Source organism: Apteryx mantelli, unplaced genomic scaffold (assembly GCF_036417845.1).
Source record: "Apteryx mantelli isolate bAptMan1 unplaced genomic scaffold, bAptMan1.hap1 HAP1_SCAFFOLD_420, whole genome shotgun sequence".
Taxonomy (NCBI): domain Eukaryota; kingdom Metazoa; phylum Chordata; class Aves; order Apterygiformes; family Apterygidae; genus Apteryx; species Apteryx mantelli.
The window spans coordinates 1-17,204 of NW_027118776.1; the positions used below are offsets into that span (position 1 = coordinate 1).

Sequence of the window (17,204 nt, forward strand, 5' to 3'; positions counted from 1 at the left end):
TTGCCCCGGCGTCGGGGCTGCGCCCGAAATACCTCCCGGATGGGCCCATCACCCCGGCGTCGGGGCTGCACCCGAAATACCTCCCGGATGGGCCCATCTGCCCCGGCGTCGGGGCTGCGCCCAAAATACCCCCCCGGATGGGCCCATCTGCCCCGGCGTCGGGGCTGCACCTGAAATACCCCCCCCGGATGGGCCCCATCTGCCCCGGCGTCGGGGCTGCACCCGAAATACCTCCCGGATGGGCCCATCTGCCCCGGCGTCGGGGCTGCACCCGAAATACCCCCCCCCAGATGGGCCCATTGCTCCGGCGTCGGGCTGCACCCAAAATACCTCCTGGATGGGCCCATCTGCCCTGGTGTCGGGGCTGCACCTGAAATACTTCCCGGATGGGCCCATCGCTCCGGCATCGGGGCTGCACCCCGAAATACCCCCCCGGATGGGCCCATCGGCCCCGGCGTCGGGCTGCACCCGAAATACCTCCCAGATGGGCCCATCTGCCTGGTGTCGGGGCTGCACCCGAAATACCTCCCGGATGGGCCCATCGGCCCCGGCGTCGGGGCTGCACCCGAAATACCCCCCCGGATGGGCCCATCTGCCCCGGCGTCGGGGCTGCACCCGAAATACCCCCCCGGATGGGCCCATCACCCCGGCGTCAGGGCTGCACCCGAAATACCTCCCGGATGGGCCCATCGGCCCCGGCGTCGGGGCTGCACCCGAAATACCTCCCGGATGGGCCCATCTGCCCCGGCGTCGGGGCTGCACCCGAAATACCTCCCGGATGGGCCCATCTGCCCTGGCGTTGGGGCTGCACCCGAAATACCCCCCCGGATGGGCCCATCACCCCAGCGTCGGGGCTGCACCCGAAATACCTCCCGGATGGGCCCATCACCCCGGCGTCGGGGCTGCACCCGAAATACCTCCCGGATGGGGCCCATCTGCCCCGGCGTCGGGGCTGCACCCCGAAATACCTCCCGGATGGGCCCATCTGCCCCGGTGTCGGGGCTGCACCCCGAAATACCTCCCGGATGGGCCCATCGCTCCGGCGTCGGGGCTGCACCCAAAATACCTCCCGGATGGGGCCCATCACCCCGGCGTCGGGGCTGCGCCCAAAATACCCCCCCCCCCCCAGATGGGCCCGTCTGCCCCGGCGTCAGGGCTGCACCCCGAAATACCCCCCCCCCGGATGGGCCCGTCTGCCCCGGCGTCGGGGCTGCACCCCGAAATCCCCCCCGGATGGGCCCATCTGCCCCGGCGTCGGGGGCTGCACCCCAAAATCCCCCCCGGATGGGCCCATCTGCCCCGGCGTCGGGGCTGCACCCCGAAATCCCCCCCCCCCAGGGCCATTTACCGGGAAGTGTGAACTTTTGGGGTCCCCAAATTCGGGGACCCCCCCAAAAAACCCAGCCAGAGCCTGCGAGCGAGAGAGGTTTATTCTAGGCCGTGCGATTTTGGGGGGGTCCCCAAAGAGGGGGTTCGGGGGGGTCCCCAAAAAGGGGGGTTCAGGGGGACCCCAGGAGGGGGATCGGGGGGCCCCAAGAAGGAGGTTCGGGGGGTCCCCAAAAAGGGGTTTCAGGGGGACCCCAGGGAGGGGGATTGGGGGGGCCCCAAGAAGGAGGTTTGGGGGGGACCCCAAAAAGGGGGGGTTCAGGGGGACCCCCAGTCAGGGGGTCTGGGGGACCCCAAAAAGGGGGTTTGGGGGTCCCCAAAACAGGGGAGGTTCAGGGGGGTCCCCAGGGAAGGTGTTTTGGGGGGGCCCCATAGATGGGGATTTGGGGGGGACCCCAAAAAGGGGGGGTTCAGGGGGTCTGGGGGGGTCTGGGGGGGTTGGGGGACTTTGGGGGGCCCTGGGGGGATTTGGGGGTTTGGGGGGGGTCCTGGAGGTTTGGGGGGTTCAGAGGGGCCTTTCGGGGGGCCCATGGGTGACCCTGGGGGGTCCCCGGTGGCGATGGCAGTTTTGGGGGACCCTGGATTTTGGGGGGCTCTTAGGGAAATTGGGGGGTCGCGGTCATTCCGGGGGGGGTCGGGGGGATGTGGGGGGTCCCGGGTGATATTGGGGGGCCCCAGGGGTTGGGGGGGCCCCGGGCAGTTTCGGGGTGCAGCTGGTAGCCGTCCTCGAAAGGCTCCACATCGGGGGCTCCCCCAAATCTGCCTTGGTGCCGATCGGGGCGCCCCCCCCAACGCGCCCCCCCTGCACCCCCAAATCTTCCCCTGTGCATTGCAGCCAAGTCGTTGCACCCCAAAACCTTCCCCTTTGCTTTGCAGCCAGGTCGCTGCACCCCAAAACCTTCCCCTTTGCATTGCAGCCAGGTCGTTGCACCCCAAAACCTTCCCCTGTGCATTGCACCTGAGTTGTTGCACCCCCAAATCTTCCCCTTTACATTGCAGCCAGGTTGCTGCACCCCCAAATCTTCCCCTGCACATTGCACCTGAGCCATTGCACCCCAAAACCTTCCCCTTTGCATTGCAGCCAGGTCGTTGCACCCCCAAATCTTCCCCTTTGCATTGCAGCCAGGTCGTTGCACCCCAAAACCTTCCCCTGTGCATTGCACCTGAGTTGTTGCACCCCCAAATCCTCCCCTGTGCATTGCACCCCAAAACCTTCCCCTGTGCATTGCAGCCAGGTCGTTGCACCCCCAAATCCCTCCCCATTGCAATGGGGCCAGGTCATTAGGGGGGGTGCAATAACCGGGGGATCCCGGGAGGGGGGGTCCCGGGGGTGCAATAACCGGGGGGGTCCCGGGGGTGCAGGGGGGTCCCAGGGTGCATTGGGGGGGTGCAGTGCCCGGGGGAGGGGGGGACCGGGGGTGCAATAACCGGGGGGGTCCCGGGGGTGCAGGGGGGTCCCGGGGTGCATAGGGGGGGTGCAGTGCCCGGGGGAGGGGGGACCCGGGGGTGCAATAACCGGGGGGTCCCGGGGGTGCAGGGGGGTCCCGGGGTGCATTAGGGGGGGTGCAATGCCCGGGGGGGGGGCCCGGGGGTGCAATAACCGGGGGGTCCCGGACGGCCCCGGCGCTACCCTCGATCCCCGCCATCCTCGCGCTCGCCGCGGCTCCGACCCCCGCCCGCCGGCAGGCCCCGCCCCCTGCCACGCCCCCCGCGATGGCCCCGCCCTCAGCACCGCCGCTGCCCTGGCGACGCCGCCCGCCCCGCCCCGCCCTCCCTGCGCCGCCGCACTGCGCATGCGCCCGATTCCCCCCTCCACACGCACCCCCCCGCCCGCGCCGCGCGGCGGGAAGTGACGCGCATCAACCGGAAGCGCGGCGGCGGAAGCGGAAGCAGCGCGGCCGGGGCGCACACGGTGGTGGCGGCGGCGGCGACCATGAAGCTGCTCACGCACAACCTCCTCACGTCGCACGTCCGCGGCCTCCGCCCCGGCGGCGGCTTCCCCCTCCGCATCCAGGTGCCCCCCAACCCCCACACCCCGCCCCCCCCTTTTACCGGGAGACCCCGCCCCCTTCCCCGAGAAACCCCGCCCCGTTACCGGAACCCTCCGCCTCCTTACCGGAATCGCCCGCCCCTTCACCGGAAGCCCCGCCCCCTCACCGGAAACCCCGCCCCTCGCGGCCTCCCCGCTCCGCAGCTCCGCGCTCCCCCCCGGGGAGGGGGGGGGGGTCCGGTACCGGGCCCGGTCCCCCCCCCCCGCCGCTCACGGCGCCCCCCCCGCAGGCCTCGGAGGTGCGAGTGCGCCCGGTGCCCTTCAACGCGCCGTTCGTAGCGCGGCTGGTGCCGCGGCTTGCAGTGGGCGGCGCTGCTGCAGGCGGCCGCCAGCGTGAGTGACCGGGGGGGGCCCGGTTTGGGGGGGGGGGACCGGGGGGGCCCGGTTTGGGGGGTCCCGGTTTCGGGGACGAATGGGGGGGCACGTATGGGGGGCTCCCGGTTTGGGGGGTGAACTGAGGGGGCAGGTTTGAGGGGGGGAACCGGGGGGTCGCGGTTGGGGGGGTCGCGGTTTGGGGGGGGGAACTGGGGGGCAGGTTTGGGGGGAGTCTCGGTTTGGGGGGGGAATTGGGGGGACAGATTTGGGGGGGGGAACCGGGGGGTCTCAGTTTGAGGGGTCCCGGTTTTGGGGGGAAACCAGGGGGTCCCGGTTTGGGGGGGGGAACCGGGGGAGCAGGGTTGGGGGGGTCCCATTTTGTGGGGGGGAACCGGGGGGGTAGGTTTGGGGGGTCCCTGATTTGGGGGGGGAACCAGGGGGTCCCATTTTGGGGGAGGGAACCAGGGGGGCAGGTTTGGGGGGTCCCAGTTTGAGGGGGGGGAACCAGGGGGGCAGATTTGGGGGGTCCCAGTTTGGGGGGGGGAATTGGGGTGGCAGGTTTAGGGTGTCCCCGATTTGGGGGGGGGGAACTGGGGGGGCAGATTTGGAGGGTCCCAGTTTCGGGGGGGACCTGGGGGGGGGGCAGATTTAGAGTGTCCCCGATTTGGGGGGGGGGGGGAACTGGGGGGGGCAGATTTGGAGGGTCCCAGTTTCGGGGGGGAACTGGGGGGGGGCAGATTTAGAGTGTCCCCGGTTTGGGGGGGGGGAATTTGGGGGGGGCAGCTTTAGGGGTGTCCCCGATTCGGGGGGGGGTGTGTAGGAAACCCCCTCCCCAACCCCTCGGGGGGGGCTCCCTAGCAATCCGGGGGGCTCCCCAGCCCCCTGGGGGGGGGTGCGGGCGATTGGGGGGGGCCCCCGTGACCCCCCCCCGTGTCCGTGTCCCCCCCCGCAGCTGGGCCACCCCTCGGAGCTGCCCCCGGAGCCGGCGCCCGACTACGAAGCCGACGAGGAATTTCTGCGGCGCCTCCATCACCTGCTGCTGGAGGTAAAAAAAAAAAAAGGGGGGGGGGGGGAACCCCCAAAACGGGGCCGGGGGGGGTCCCCAAAATCACGGGGGGACCCCCGCCGTGACCCCCCCGCCCCCCCCCCGGCAGGTGGAGGTGGTGGAGGGGGTGCTGGAGTGTCCCGATTCGGGGCGCCGCTTCCCCCGTCTCCAAGGGGATCCCCAACATGCTGCTGGGTGACGACGAGGCCTGAGCGGAGGCGGCGGCGGCACACGCGTGTGTGGGGCGGCGGCAGCACACGCGTGTGCCGGGCGGCGCGGGCGGGACCCGGCCGGCGGAGGCGTGTGCGGGACGTCGGATGCGTGTGCGGGATGTTACACGCGTGTGCGGGGCTCCTACATGCATGATGGGGACGTCGGACACGTGTGGAGGATGCTACACGCGTGTGCAGGGCTCCTACATGCGTGATGGGGATGTCGGACACGTGTGCGGGGCTCCTACACGCGTGTGCGGGGCTCCTACACGCATGAAGGGGCTCCTACATGCGTGAAGGGGCCATCGGACACGTAGGTGGGATGCTACACGCGTGTGTGGGGCTCCTACATGCATGAAGGGGCCGTTGGACACGTGTGCAGGATGCTACATATGTATGTGGGGCTGCACACACGTGTACGAGACTGTTACACACGTGAAGGAGCCATCAAACATGTATGTGGGGCTGCTACATGCATGTGCGGGGCTGCACACGCATGTGCTAGACTGTTACACGCATGAAGGAGCCATCAAACGTATGTGGGGCTGCTACATGCGTGTGCGGGGCTGCTACACATGTGAAGGAGGTGTCAAACACGTATGTGGTGCTGCTACATGCATGTGCGGGGCTGCACATGCGTGTGCGAGGCTGTTACACGCGTGAAGGAGCCATGAAACATGTATGTGGGGCTGCACACGCGTGTGCGGGGCTGCTGCATGCGTGTCGCCCCCCAAACACGCGTGTCCCCCCCCCGACACGCGTGTCCGCGCCGCCGCTCAATAAACCAGTTCCCCTTCGGCACTGTCTCCTCCTTCGTGTCCCCCCCCCCCGGGCAAACGGGGGGGGGGGCCCAGGCGTCCGGGGACACCCCCAAAAGGGACCCAGGTGTGACCCCCCCCAGGGGGAGATTTTTTTTGGGGGGGGGCACCCACAGGCCTGGGGGACACGGTGGGGGGACCCTAAATTTGGGGGGGACCCCCAGGTTTGGGGGTGTTGCCTCCCCCCCCCCCAAGATATGGCTTCCGGTGGGGGCCGGAGTGCAGTGGTGCTATTTGCATAAGGGGTGGAGCATGCATTGGTCTATTTGCATAAGGGGCGGGGCCCACAGCCTCCGTATAAGGGCGGGTGGGGGATGCGGTGGTGCTATTTGCATAAGGGGTGTTGCAACGCGGTGGTGCTATTTGCATAAGGGGTGGGGCCAGCAGCCTCCGTATAAGGGTGGGTGGGGGGATGCGGTGGTGCTATTTGCATAAGGGGCGTTGCAACGTGGCGGTGCTATTTGCATAAGGGGTGTTGCAACGTGGCAGTGCTATTTGCATAAGGGGCGGGGCCAGCAGCCTCTGTATAAGGGTGGGGGGGATGCGGCGGTGCTATTTGCATAAGGGGCGTTGCAACGCGGCATTGCTATTTGCATAAGGGGCGGGGCCAGCAGCCTCTGTGTAAGGGCGGGTGGGGGGATGTGGCAGCGCTATTTGCATAAGGGGCGTTGCAACGCGGCGGTGCTATTTGCATAAGGGGCGGGGCCAGCAGCTTCTGTATAAGGGCGGGCAGGGGGATGCGGTGGTGCTATTTGCATAAGGGGCGTTGCCACGCGGCGGTGCTATTTGCATAAGGGGCGGGGAGTGTGGCACCCCAGGTGCTGCATGTGCACACATGCCCTCCCCTGCTTTGCATATTCATGAGAGGGGCGTGGCCCTGGCGCCTGGCTGCTCACATTTGCATGAGCCAGTGCAAAGAGGGGGGCGGAGCCGAGGGGAGGGCCCAGGCGTCCGGTCTAAACCCCACCCTCCCCCCCAAAGAGGACCCAGGTATCCGGGTTCATTGGTCCATGTATATTTGGGGGTTCGGGAGGGGGCTGGGGTCAGGGGTCACCCCTGGGTCACCATGAGGGGGGGGTCAGGGGTCACCATGGGGGAGGGGGTCCAAGGTCAACATTAGGGTCCAGGGTCAACGCTGGGAGTCAGGGGGCCCCATTGGAGTCCGGGGTCAGGCTTGGGAGGGGGCGGGGTCACCCCTGGGGTCAGAGGTCACCCCCGGGGTTAGGGGCATTGGGGCCTGGGGTCAGGAGTGGGGTCTGGGGTCACCGTGGGGGAGGGATCAGGGGTCACCGCGAAAGGGGGGGGGGGGTTCCAAGGTCAACATTAGGCTTCAGAGTCAACGCGGGGAGCCGGGGATCCCTGGGCCCCGCTGGGGGGATTTGGGGGGGTCCAGGGCGGCCGTCGAGGGTCCCGGCTCGTTGTCGGGGGCTCCGGGCTGGATTTCGGGGGGTCCGGGCGGGGGGGTGGGGGGCCCCTGGGGTCCAGCTCCCCCCGCCGCTGTTCCAGCTCCTGGGTGAGCGGGTGCCCCCGGCCCAGGCGCCCCCGGTACGCTGGGGGGGGGGGTCAGTGCCACCCTGACCCCCCCCAAAATGCCCCCCCCACTGCACCCAGGGGACCCCCGGAGACCCCCCCCACCCCCATTTCCACCCCTGGGACCCCCAAGTCCCCCCCAAAACCCTCCTGGGACCCCCCCCGACCCCCCATTTCCACCCCGGGACCCCCAAGACCCCCCCAAACCCTCCTGGGACCCCCCCAGATCCCCCATTTCCACCCCGGGACCCCCAAGACCCCCCCAAATCCCCTTAATACCCCTAGGGCCCCCCAAATTCCCCCAGGGGACCCCCCCAAATCCGCCCCCCCCCCTCACCTTCCAGGGTGTCCCCCAAAATAGCCAGCGCCTCCGTCTCCATCAGCTCCCGGAGGGGCTGCGGGATCTGGGGGGGGGGGGGGCCGTTAATGGGGGACCCCCCCCCAAATCCCCCCCCCTGCAGCCCCCCAAAATCCAGGGGAGCCCGGGGGGGGGGGCTGGGTTTGGGAGGGGTTTGGGGGGGGGGCTTAGGGGAACCCCCCCCCCGGGGGGGTTGGGGTTCCCCCAGGGTTTTGGGGGGGCCCCCAGGGTTTTGGGGACCCCCAGGGTTTGGGGACCCCCCCCGCAGACTCACGGTGACTTTGAGGTTCAGGTGGTGGCGCCGGAGGTGCCGCAAAAAACGGGGGTCCTGGGGGGGGCGAAGGGGGTCGGGACACCCCAAAATAGGGGCTGCGACCCCCCCCAAACCCTCCCTGCCCCCCCCCCAAATCTCCCCCTCGTCCGGGGGTGCTGCACCCCAAAACCCACCTTCACCAGCTCCTCGGGGGTCCGGGGGGGTCGGTGGCTTTGGGGGGTCCCTGGCAAGGGGGGGAGGGGGGAGAAAGTTGGGGGGCAGATTTGGGGGACCCCCCCGTGGTTTTGGGGTGGCCCTGGGGCCCCCCCCGACTCACCTGGGAGCCCTCGGGGGGCTCCGGGTCGAGGGGGGCTCGGGGGGGGCCCCGAAATCTCTTCCCCTGTCGGAGGAGCGGGAAAATTGGGGGGCACGGAGATTTTGGGGGGGGGCTCTGAGGTCGTTGCCCCCCCCAAAATCCCCCCCCCTGCGCCCCCAAATCCGCCCCGACCCCCCCCAAAATCCGTCCCTACCTCCTCGAGCAGGTCCAGCTCCTTCGAGGTGCTGGGGGGCAGCACGGAGGGGTCACCCCCAAAATCTGGGGGGAGGTTATTGGGGTGACCCGACCCCCCCAATGCCCTCTGCCCCCCCCCAAAATGCCCAAACCCCGAAACGGGCCCCCCAAAACCCTCCCTGCACCCCCAAAGCTGCCCCATACCTGATACCGGACCCCCCAAATCGCCCTGCACCCCAAAACGGAGCCGGAACCCCCAAACCAGTCTCAGCCCCCCCCAACATCTCCCAAACCCTCTGTGCACCCCAAAATGCGCCGGGCACCCCCAAACCCCTTCCCTGCACCCCCAAAAGCTTCCTGAACCCCCAAAGCTGCCCCAAACCCTCCTCGAACCCCCAAATGGGCCCTGAACCCCAAACCAGCTTCGGACCCCCCCCAAATATCCCTCAGACCCTCCCTGCACCCCAAAAGGCTCCTGGCACCCCAAAACCCTTCCCTGCACCCCCAAAACCGGACCCTGAACCCCCAAAGTATCCTCGGATCCCCCCAAATATTGCCCTAACCCCAGCCTGCACCCCAAAACCCCCCCGGCACCCACACCCTCACCCCCCTGCGCCCCCCCAAACCGGATCTGGGACCCCCCCAAATCCTCCCTGCACCCCCAAAAATCCCCCTGACCCTTCCCCGCACCCCAAACGCGTCCCCTGCACCCCAAAACCTGCCGGGGGGGGCCTCACCCCCCCTCGCTGCCAAGGCTCAGTCTCCCCTTTTAGGAGAAAATGGGGGGTTATTGGGGGGCCCTGAACCCCCAAATCTGCCCCCCCTCAGCCTTGGGGTTCCCCCCCATCCCCTCCCTCCTGGGGGGACCCCGAAACCCCCCTCCCCGCCCCCCCAAAACCGTCCCCCGCCCCCCCAAACCTGCACCCTCCCCTTTACCTCCGCCATGGCCCCTTCCTGAATTTTGGGGGGGGGTCAGGCAGGGACCCCCCCCAAAAATCTTGGGGACCCCCTCGGCTGCTGGGAGAGCCGGGAACCCCGCGGTCTCCGGGGCACCCCGTAACCCGGGGAACCCCCCCCCAACAAGGGCCCCCCCCCCCGGTTCCAAGGGCCCCCCCCCGTTCCAGGGACCCCCCCCCATTTCCCACGGACCCCCCCCAATTTATTAGGGGCTCCCCAAATCCCCAGGGCCCCCCCCCATTTCCCAGGGACCCCCCCAATTTATTAGGGGCTCCCCAAATCCCCAGAGACCCCCCCCATTTCTCACGGACCCCCCCATTTATTTGGGGTCCCCCGAGTCCCTAGGGACCCCCCCCATTTCCCAGGAACCCCCCCAATTTATTAGGGGCTCCCCAAATCCCCAGGGACCCCCCATTTCCCAGGGACCCCCCCAATTATTTGGGGTCCCCCGAGTCCCCAGGGACCCCCCCCCCCACGTTCCCAGGGACCCCCAATTTTATAGGTTCCCCCTATTTCCCAGGGACCCCCCCAATTAATTAAGTGCCCCCCCAAGTTCCCAGGGTCCCTCCATTTCCCTGTGCCCCCCCCGTTTTTTAGGTGCCCCCCCCATTTATTAGGGACCCCCCCAAATTAATTGTCTCCCCCTTCATAGCAGAAAGCGGTAGGCGCCGCCTGCGCAAACTGCGTAGCGCCCCCCCGCCCCGCCCCGCGCGCGCCGCCCCGCTCCGCCGCCGTAAAGCCGCGCCGGGAATACGGCCGCCATAGAGCGCGCGGCGCAAGGCGGCTCCTAGTGCGCCTAGAGCGCCGCGCCGCGCCGCGCGCGCGGGTGAGGGCAAAGCCGCCGCTGCCGCCGCCATCTTAGCTGCGGGCGAGGGAAGCCCTCCCGGAGGGGGCGGGGCTTCCGCCCGGCGTCCCGTGACCTGGGGGCGAGAGGGGGGCGGGGTCTCGGCGGGAGGCGCAGGCCGCTGATTGGGCGGCGCCGCTGCCAGTCAGACACCGTCACCGCGGAGACGGCAGCCGGGCCGGGGAGCTGCGACAAACCCGGAGGTGAAGGGTCCGGGGGGGGCCGGGACCGGGGGGGGGGGGGCGAGTTTGGGGGGGCCCCGGGGAGCTGTGGGGGGGGTCACGGCTATGGGGGGGGTTCCGGAGTTGGGGGGGGCCGAAATTGGGAGGGTTTTGGGGGGGTTCCGGGCCTGGGGGGGGGCCTGGTTATGGGAGGGGTGAGGGGTGGGCCGGGATTTGGGGGTGTTCGGGGGGGTCCCGCCCTGGTTAGGGGGGTTTTGGGGGGCCCCTGGGGGGGGCTGGTTATGGGGGGGGTTGGGGGGACCCCTGGGCTTGGGGATCCCCTGGGGGGGGCTGGTTTTGGGGGGCCCCTGGGCTTGGGGATCCCCTGGGGGGGCTGGTTATGGGGGGGTTTTGGGGGGGCCCCTGGGCTTGGGGATCCCCGGGGGGGCTGGTTATGGGGGGGGCTCCAGGCTTTGGGGTTCCCTGGGGGGGGTCCCAGCTATGGGGGTGCCCGTTTTGGGGGTCCAAAGCTGAAATTTGGGGGGCCCCCCCTTTTTCCAGGCCCCCTCGCCCCGATCCGGAGCATGTTCCGCCTGGAGGAGTTCCCGGAGGAGCCCCCGTCTTTGCGGGGCGCCCCCGCGACCTCCCCGAATCGCCCTGGGGGGGCACCCCCACTTCCAGCCAGCCCGGCACCCCCACCGCAGGTAAGACCCCCCCCCAAATTATTTGAGGGGGGGGGGCACCACGTTCCCCAGCCCCAAGGGCCCCCCCAAATCCCTTTCCGGGGGGGGGACACCCCAATTCCCAGCCCCGAGGGCCCCCCAAATCCTTTCCGGGGGGGGGACGCCCCAATCCCCAGCCCAAGGGCCCCCCGAATCCTTTCTGGGGGGGGGGACACCCTGATCCCCAGCCCCAAGCGGGTGCCGCCCCCCCTTGCCCCCCCCCCCAAACGGGGCTCCGCCCCCCCCAATTTTGGGGCGCCACCGCCCCCCCTAAAAGGCGCCTGGTGGGGGTGGGGCGCTGCCCCCCCCCCCCGCCGCTCTCCCCTCCCCCCCCCAGCAGAGCCGCGGAGCCGCCTGAGCTCGGACCCGCCCGGCGCGGGGGGGGCGGAGCCCGGAGGGGGCGTGGCCGCGGAGGGGGCGGAGTTCCGGGGCCGCTCGCGCTCCGCCCCCCCCGCGCTCTGGGCCGCGCGGCGCTACGGGCGCGAACTGCGGCGCCTTCTAGCGACGAGTTCCAGCTGCAGGTGACCGGGGGGGGGGGGGACACATTGGGGGGGACGTTGGGGACATGGGGGGGGTTGGGAACATCGGGGACAGTGGGGGACATGGGGGGACGGCGGGGGGGTCGGGGACATTGGGGGATGTCAGGGACGTTGGGGGATTGGGGACACTGGGGGGGGTGGGGACATGGGGGACATTGGGGGATGGCAGGGGACGGCAGGGGGGTTGGGGACATGGGGGACATTGGGGGGTTGGGGACATGGGGGGATGCCAGGGACGGCAGGGGGGTTGGGGGCACTGGGGGGGGTTGGGGACATGGACATTGGGGGGGGACATTGGGGACATTGGGGGACATCGGGGGGGTTGGGGACATGGGGGACATTGGGGGGACATGGGGGGGATGCCGGGGGGGGCCGGGGACATTGGGGGACGTCGGGGGGGTTGGGGACATTGGGGGATGTTGGGGGGGACATTGGGGGACGTCAGGGGGGTCGGGGACATGGGGGGATGCCGGGGACGGCAGGGGGGTCGGGGATATGGGGGACATTGGGGGACAGTGGGGGATCAGGGACATGGGGGGTTGGGGACATTGGGGGGATGTCGGGGGGTTGGGGACTTGGGGGACATTGGGGGACAGTGGGTGGGGGACATGGGGGGGTTGGGGACATGGGGGGATGCCGGGGATGGTGGGGGGGTTGGGGACATTGGGGGGGACATTGGGGGGGACATTGGGGGGGTTGGGGACATGGGCCAGGGACATGGGGGATGTCGGGGGGGTTGGGGACGTTGGGGACATCGGGGGGTTGGGAACGTCGGGGGCATGGGACATGGGGACGTTGGGGTTGGGGACATCAGGGGGTTGGGGATGGGGACACTGGGAGACATTGGGGGGGTCAGGGACATGTGACATTGAGGGGGTTGGGGACATTGGGTGGGTCGGGGACATGGGACATTGGGGTTGGGGATATGGGGGATGTTGGAGGGTTGGGGACATGGGGACGTTGGGGTTGGGGACATCAGGGGGTTGGGGACGGGGACACTGGGGGACATTGGGGGGGTCAGGGACATGGGACATTGTAGGGTTGGCGATGTCGGGGGGTTGGGGACATTGGGGGACGCCAGGGGAACTGGGGACATCAGGGGACACTGGGGGGGTCGGGGATGTCGGGGGGGTCGGGGACATCGGGGACATGGGGGGATGACTCCCATTCTGGGGCTCCTCCCCCCCCTTTAACCCCTTCGCCCTCTTTAACCCCTCCTTTAACCCCACCCCCTTTAACCCCACCCCCTCTTTAACCCCACCCCTCCCTCTTTAACCCCTCCCTTTCTTTAACCCTTCCCCTTCTTTAACCCCTCCCTCTTTAACCCCACCCCCTTTAACTCCTCCCTCTTCTTTAACTCTTCCTCTTTAACCCCTCCCCCTTCTTTAACCCCTTCTTCCTCTTTAACCTCTCCTTTAACTCTTTCCCTTCTTTAACCCCGCCCCTTCTTTAACCCCGCCCCTTATTTAACCCCTCCCCTTCTTTAACCCCACCCCTTTTAAACTCAACTCCTCTCCTTTAACCCCTTTCTTCTTTTTAACCCCTCTCCTTATTTAACCCCTCCCCCTCTTTAACCCCGCCCCTCCTTTAACTCTTTCCCTTCTTTAACCCCGCCCCCTTCTTTAACCCCTCCCCCTATTTAACCCCGCCCCTCTTTAATCCTTCCCCTTCTTTAACCCCTTCCTCCTCTTTAACCCCCTCCTTTAACTCTTTCCCTTCTTTAACCCCGCCCCCTTCTTTAACCCCTCCCCTTCTTTAACCCCACCCACCCCTCTTTAACCCCTCCCCTTATTTAACCCCGCCCCCTTCTCTAACCCCGCCCCTCCCCCCCCCGCAGGTGCTGCCGCGGCCCCGCAGCCTGGGGGGGGCCGGGGGGGGGCCGCTGGGGCTGGCTGGGGGCCTGGTGGCGCCGCCGCCCCCCCCCCGCCGGCGCCCCGCCCCGCCGCGACCCCCCCTGAGCCCCCCCCCCGAATAAACCCCCCCCCCTTTGTAAGCGTGTCGGGGTGCTTCCGGGGCGGGACGGGGGGGGCACCCCCCCAAAAAAAGGGGGGGGCACCCTGAGGGGGTTGGGGGGGCGCTCAGGTAGGTGGGGGGGGCCCGGAAAGGTGGGGGGACCCCAAAAGGGGGGGGTCAAAAAGGTGGGGGGACCCCAGAAAGGAGGGGGGACCCCGAAAAGGGGGGGGGACCCTAAAGGGGGACCCCAAAAAGGAGGGGGGATCCCCCAAAATGGGGGGGACTCTGCAAAGGGGGGGACCCCGAAGAGGAGGGGGGCCCCAAAAGATGGGGGGGGGGCCGAAAAGTGTGGGGGGGCCCGAAAAGGGGTGGGGAAGCCCAGAAGGTGGGAGGGACCCTAAATTGGGGACCCCGAAAGTGGGGGGGACCCCGAAAAGTCTGGGGGGGGCCCCAAAAAGGGGGGGGAGACCCCCAAAAGTGGGGGGGGCCCCTGAAAGGTGAGGGGGGACCCCAAGAGGTGGGGGGGCCCCCAAAAAGCATGGGGGGGGTCCCCGAGGGGCAGGAAGGCCCCCCCAAAAAAGCAGGGGGGACCCCAAAAAGCAGGGGGGACCCCAAGTACATGGGGGGCACCCCGAAACCTGCAGAGGGGGGGGTCCCAAAATACGGGGGGGCCCCCCCAAAATGCCTCAGGGTCACCCCAAAATCCATGCGAGCCCCCGAATTTGCGGGGGGGGCAGCCCAGGATGGTGGGGGGCACCCCAAAATGGAGGAGGGGACCCCCAAAATGGCGGAGACCCCCCCAAAATGGCGGAGACCCCCCCAAAACACCAGAAATCCCCCCAAAACCGAGGCCGGCAGCTCCGAAACGCCCCCAAAAGTGCCGGGGACCCCCCAAAAACGGGAGTTTTTTTGGGGGGGGGCCAAATAGGACTAATCGGGGGGGGAACCCCAAAATCCTCCCTCCCCCCAAAAAAAACCCTCCCCCCACCTTGGATTTGCCCCCAAAATCGCCCAGTTTCACCCCAAAACGGGATGAAATCAGCAGTTGCAACTTGGGGGGGACCCGGGGGGGGGGACCCCAAATTTGCGCCCCCCCCCCCAAATGAGCGACCCGGTCGTAGAAGAATAAAAGACTCTTATTGTACAAAGGAGGGGGGGGGAGACACCCCCAAAATTTGGGGGGGGCCCCCCCCCCCACGACAGCAGAGCCGGACAGACAGACGCCCCCAAACCGGCGGGGTTCTGGGGGGGGGGGGGGGAGTATAAAAACAGCCCTTTCGAGCGCCCCCCCCCCAAAATTTGGGGGTGACGCGTGGCGGGGGGGGTCGCCCCCCCCTTTGGCAAAGCGGGGGGGGACCCCAAAATCGACCCCCCCCCCACGTCCCCCCCCTATTTTTTTTGGGGGGGGGGAGTGAAGCGCGTGGAGGAATCGGTGCGTTAGTGTCGTGGAAGCGGCGCCCCCCCCCCCCTCCGCACCCCCCCCAAAAACGGGGGGGGTCCCCCCAAAATTGACCCCCCCCCCTCTTTCAGGCAGGGGGGTTTTCAAGGGGGGGGGGTCCCCCAAAATGGCGATTTTGGGGGGGGTTGCGGAGTGTCGAGTGAGGCTTTTTTTTTGGGGGGGGGCCCCCCCCGTCTTAGTGGTCTCGGAAGTGGGGTGCAGGGGGAGCCCCCCCCTTTTCAAATTTGGGGGGGCCCTTGGGAGAGGGTGGGGGGGCGGCAGAATTTGGGGGGGTCCCCTACATTTTGGGGGGCGCCTAGGTCGCCCCCCCTAAACCTGAAGGTTTCCCCCCCCCCCTCCCAGCTCCTTAAAGGGCCCCCCAAGGTCTCCAGGGGCCCCCCAAGATCCCGAGGGGCCCCCCCAGATCCTTAAAGGACCCCCAAATTCTCAAGGGGACCCCCAGATCCTCAGGGGCCCCCCCAGATCCTTAAAGGGACCCCCAAGATCTCAGGGGGCCCCCCCAGATCCTTAAAGGACCCCCAAGATCCCAAGGGACCCCCAGATCCTCAGGGGCCCCCCAACTCCTTAAGGGGACCCCTAAGTTCCCAAGGGGCCCCCCCAACTCCTTAAGGGGACTCCCAAGTGTCCAGGAGGCCCCCCCAGCTCCTTAAAGGGCCCCCCAAAACCCTAAGGGCCCCCCAAGTTCCCAGGGGGCCCCCCCAGATCCTCAGGGGCCCCCCAAACTTCTTAAAGGGACCCCCTAGTTCCCAAGGGGACCCCCAGATCCTTAGGGGCCCCCCAGATCCTTAAAGGGCCCCCCAAGATCCCAAGGGACCCCCCAGATCCTTAAAGGGACCCCCAAGATCCCAAGGGACCCCCGAATCCCTAAAGGGCCCCCCCAATTCTCAAGGGCCCCCCCAATCCCGAAGGGGCCCCCCCCAAAAATCTCCTCGGGGGCGGCTGGAAAGCGCAGGGAGAGAAAGGGGGGGTGTCGGGGGCGAAAGGGGGGGGGCAGGTTGGGAATTGGGGGGGGGGTCCCCCAAAAAACCACCCCCCCCGGGGTGGGGGTGTGTTTGGGGGGGTCAGAGGAGCGTGGTGTCGCCGTCGGCGGCGTTGGGGGGGCGCCGGGGGCCCCCCGTTTCCGAGCCCCCCCCCGGCCTCGGCCTGCAGGAAGCGCCAGACCTCGTCGGGCAGCGCCCGCAGCTCCAGCTCGCCGCCCCGCTCCAGCTCCAGCGCCAGCTGCGGGGAAAGGGGGGGTCAGGGGGGTCCCCCCCAAATCCCTGCACCCCCAAATCCCGCCCCGGGGCCCCCCCAAACCCTCCTCGGGGGGATTTGGGGCTTTCGGGGGGGGAACGGGGTGTCGGGACCCCCCAAAACGCCTCCTATCGCCCCCAACACGCTGCCTTGGGTTAACACAGTCCCTTGGGGGGGAAATGGGGGTTCAGGGGGGAAATGGGGGTTCAGGGGGGTCCCCCCAAATCCCTGCACCCCTAAATCCCGCCCTGGGGCCCCCCCAAACCCTCCTCGGGGGGATTTGGGGCTTTCGGGGGGGGAACGGGGTGTCGGGACCCCCCAAAACGCCTCCAACACGTTGACACAGTCCCTTGGGGGGGGAAATGGGGTGTCGGGGGGAAATGGGGGGTCGGGGGGTCCCCCAAACTCCCTGCACCCCCAAATCCCGCCCTGGGGCACCCCGAAACCTTCCCTATGGGGATTTGGGGCTTTCGGGGGGGGGAACGGGGTGTCGGGACCCCCCCAAAACGCCTCCAACACGTTGACACAGTCCCTTGGGGGGGGAAATGGGGGTTCGGGGGGGAAATGGGGGTTCAGGGGGGTCCCCCCAAATCCCTGCACCCCCAAATCCCACCCCGGGGCCCCCCCAAACCCTCCCTGCGGGGATTCGGGGCTTTCGGGGGGGAAACGGGGTGTCGGGACCCCCCAAAACGCCTCCTATCGCCCCCCAACACACTGCCTTGAGTTAATGTAGTGCCTTGGGGGGGAAATGGGGGTTCAGGGGGGAAACGGGGGGTCAGGGGGGGGTCCCCCCAAATCCCTGCACCCCTAAATCCCGCCCTGGGGCCCCCCCAAACCCTCCTCGGGGGGATTTGGGGA

At 68.6% G+C, this 17,204-nt stretch overlaps 3 protein-coding genes and 1 long non-coding RNA gene across 4 annotated transcripts; 3 read left to right on the forward strand and 1 right to left on the reverse strand.

Annotated features, from left to right (window-relative positions):
- Window positions 1-3,293: 3,293 nt before the first annotated feature.
- On the forward strand, window positions 3,294-5,805 carry TRMT112 (tRNA methyltransferase activator subunit 11-2). Its single transcript, XM_067317470.1, is given in 6 exon segments — window positions 3,294-3,400; window positions 3,667-3,732; window positions 3,734-3,769; window positions 4,704-4,796; window positions 4,906-4,956; window positions 4,958-5,805. Coding segments are annotated over 6 exon segments (378 nt in total). The 5' UTR covers window positions 3,294-3,319; the 3' UTR covers window positions 5,009-5,805.
- Window positions 5,806-7,149: 1,344 nt separating this feature from the next.
- Window positions 7,150-9,423, reverse strand: CATSPERZ (catsper channel auxiliary subunit zeta). Its single transcript, XM_067317471.1, has 6 exons — window positions 9,415-9,423; window positions 8,498-8,528; window positions 8,162-8,211; window positions 7,989-8,042; window positions 7,694-7,760; window positions 7,150-7,376 (listed from the first exon to the last, which is right to left on the reverse strand). Exons 1-6 carry the CDS (start codon window positions 9,421-9,423, stop codon window positions 7,150-7,152), a joined length of 438 nt encoding a protein of 145 aa, XP_067173572.1.
- A 988-nt stretch (window positions 9,424-10,411) lies between these two features.
- Window positions 10,412-11,676, forward strand: LOC136996575 (uncharacterized). Its single transcript, XR_010887602.1, has 3 exons — window positions 10,412-10,482; window positions 11,002-11,144; window positions 11,500-11,676. It is a non-coding gene; the product is annotated as an uncharacterized lncRNA (long non-coding RNA).
- A 3,543-nt stretch (window positions 11,677-15,219) lies between these two features.
- LOC136996576 (proline-rich proteoglycan 2-like) lies at window positions 15,220-16,348 on the forward strand (the record flags this gene model as incomplete). Its single annotated transcript, XM_067317472.1, has 3 exons — window positions 15,220-15,252; window positions 15,576-15,693; window positions 15,916-16,348. Coding segments are annotated over exons 1-3 (584 nt in total), but the record flags the coding sequence as incomplete, so codon positions are not given.
- Between the last annotated feature and the right edge of the window lie 856 nt (window positions 16,349-17,204).

Excerpts from the sequence above, each read along its gene's own strand:
- CATSPERZ (XM_067317471.1), bottom strand. Across the intron at positions 8,043-8,161 it reads CCCCCGAGGAGCTGGTGAAG|GACCCCCGTTTTTTGCGGCA; the intron begins GTGGGTTTTGGG and ends CGCCCCCCCCAG. Across the intron at positions 7,761-7,988 it reads ACCTGAACCTCAAAGTCACC|ATCCCGCAGCCCCTCCGGGA; the intron begins GTGAGTCTGCGG and ends CCCCCCCCCCAG.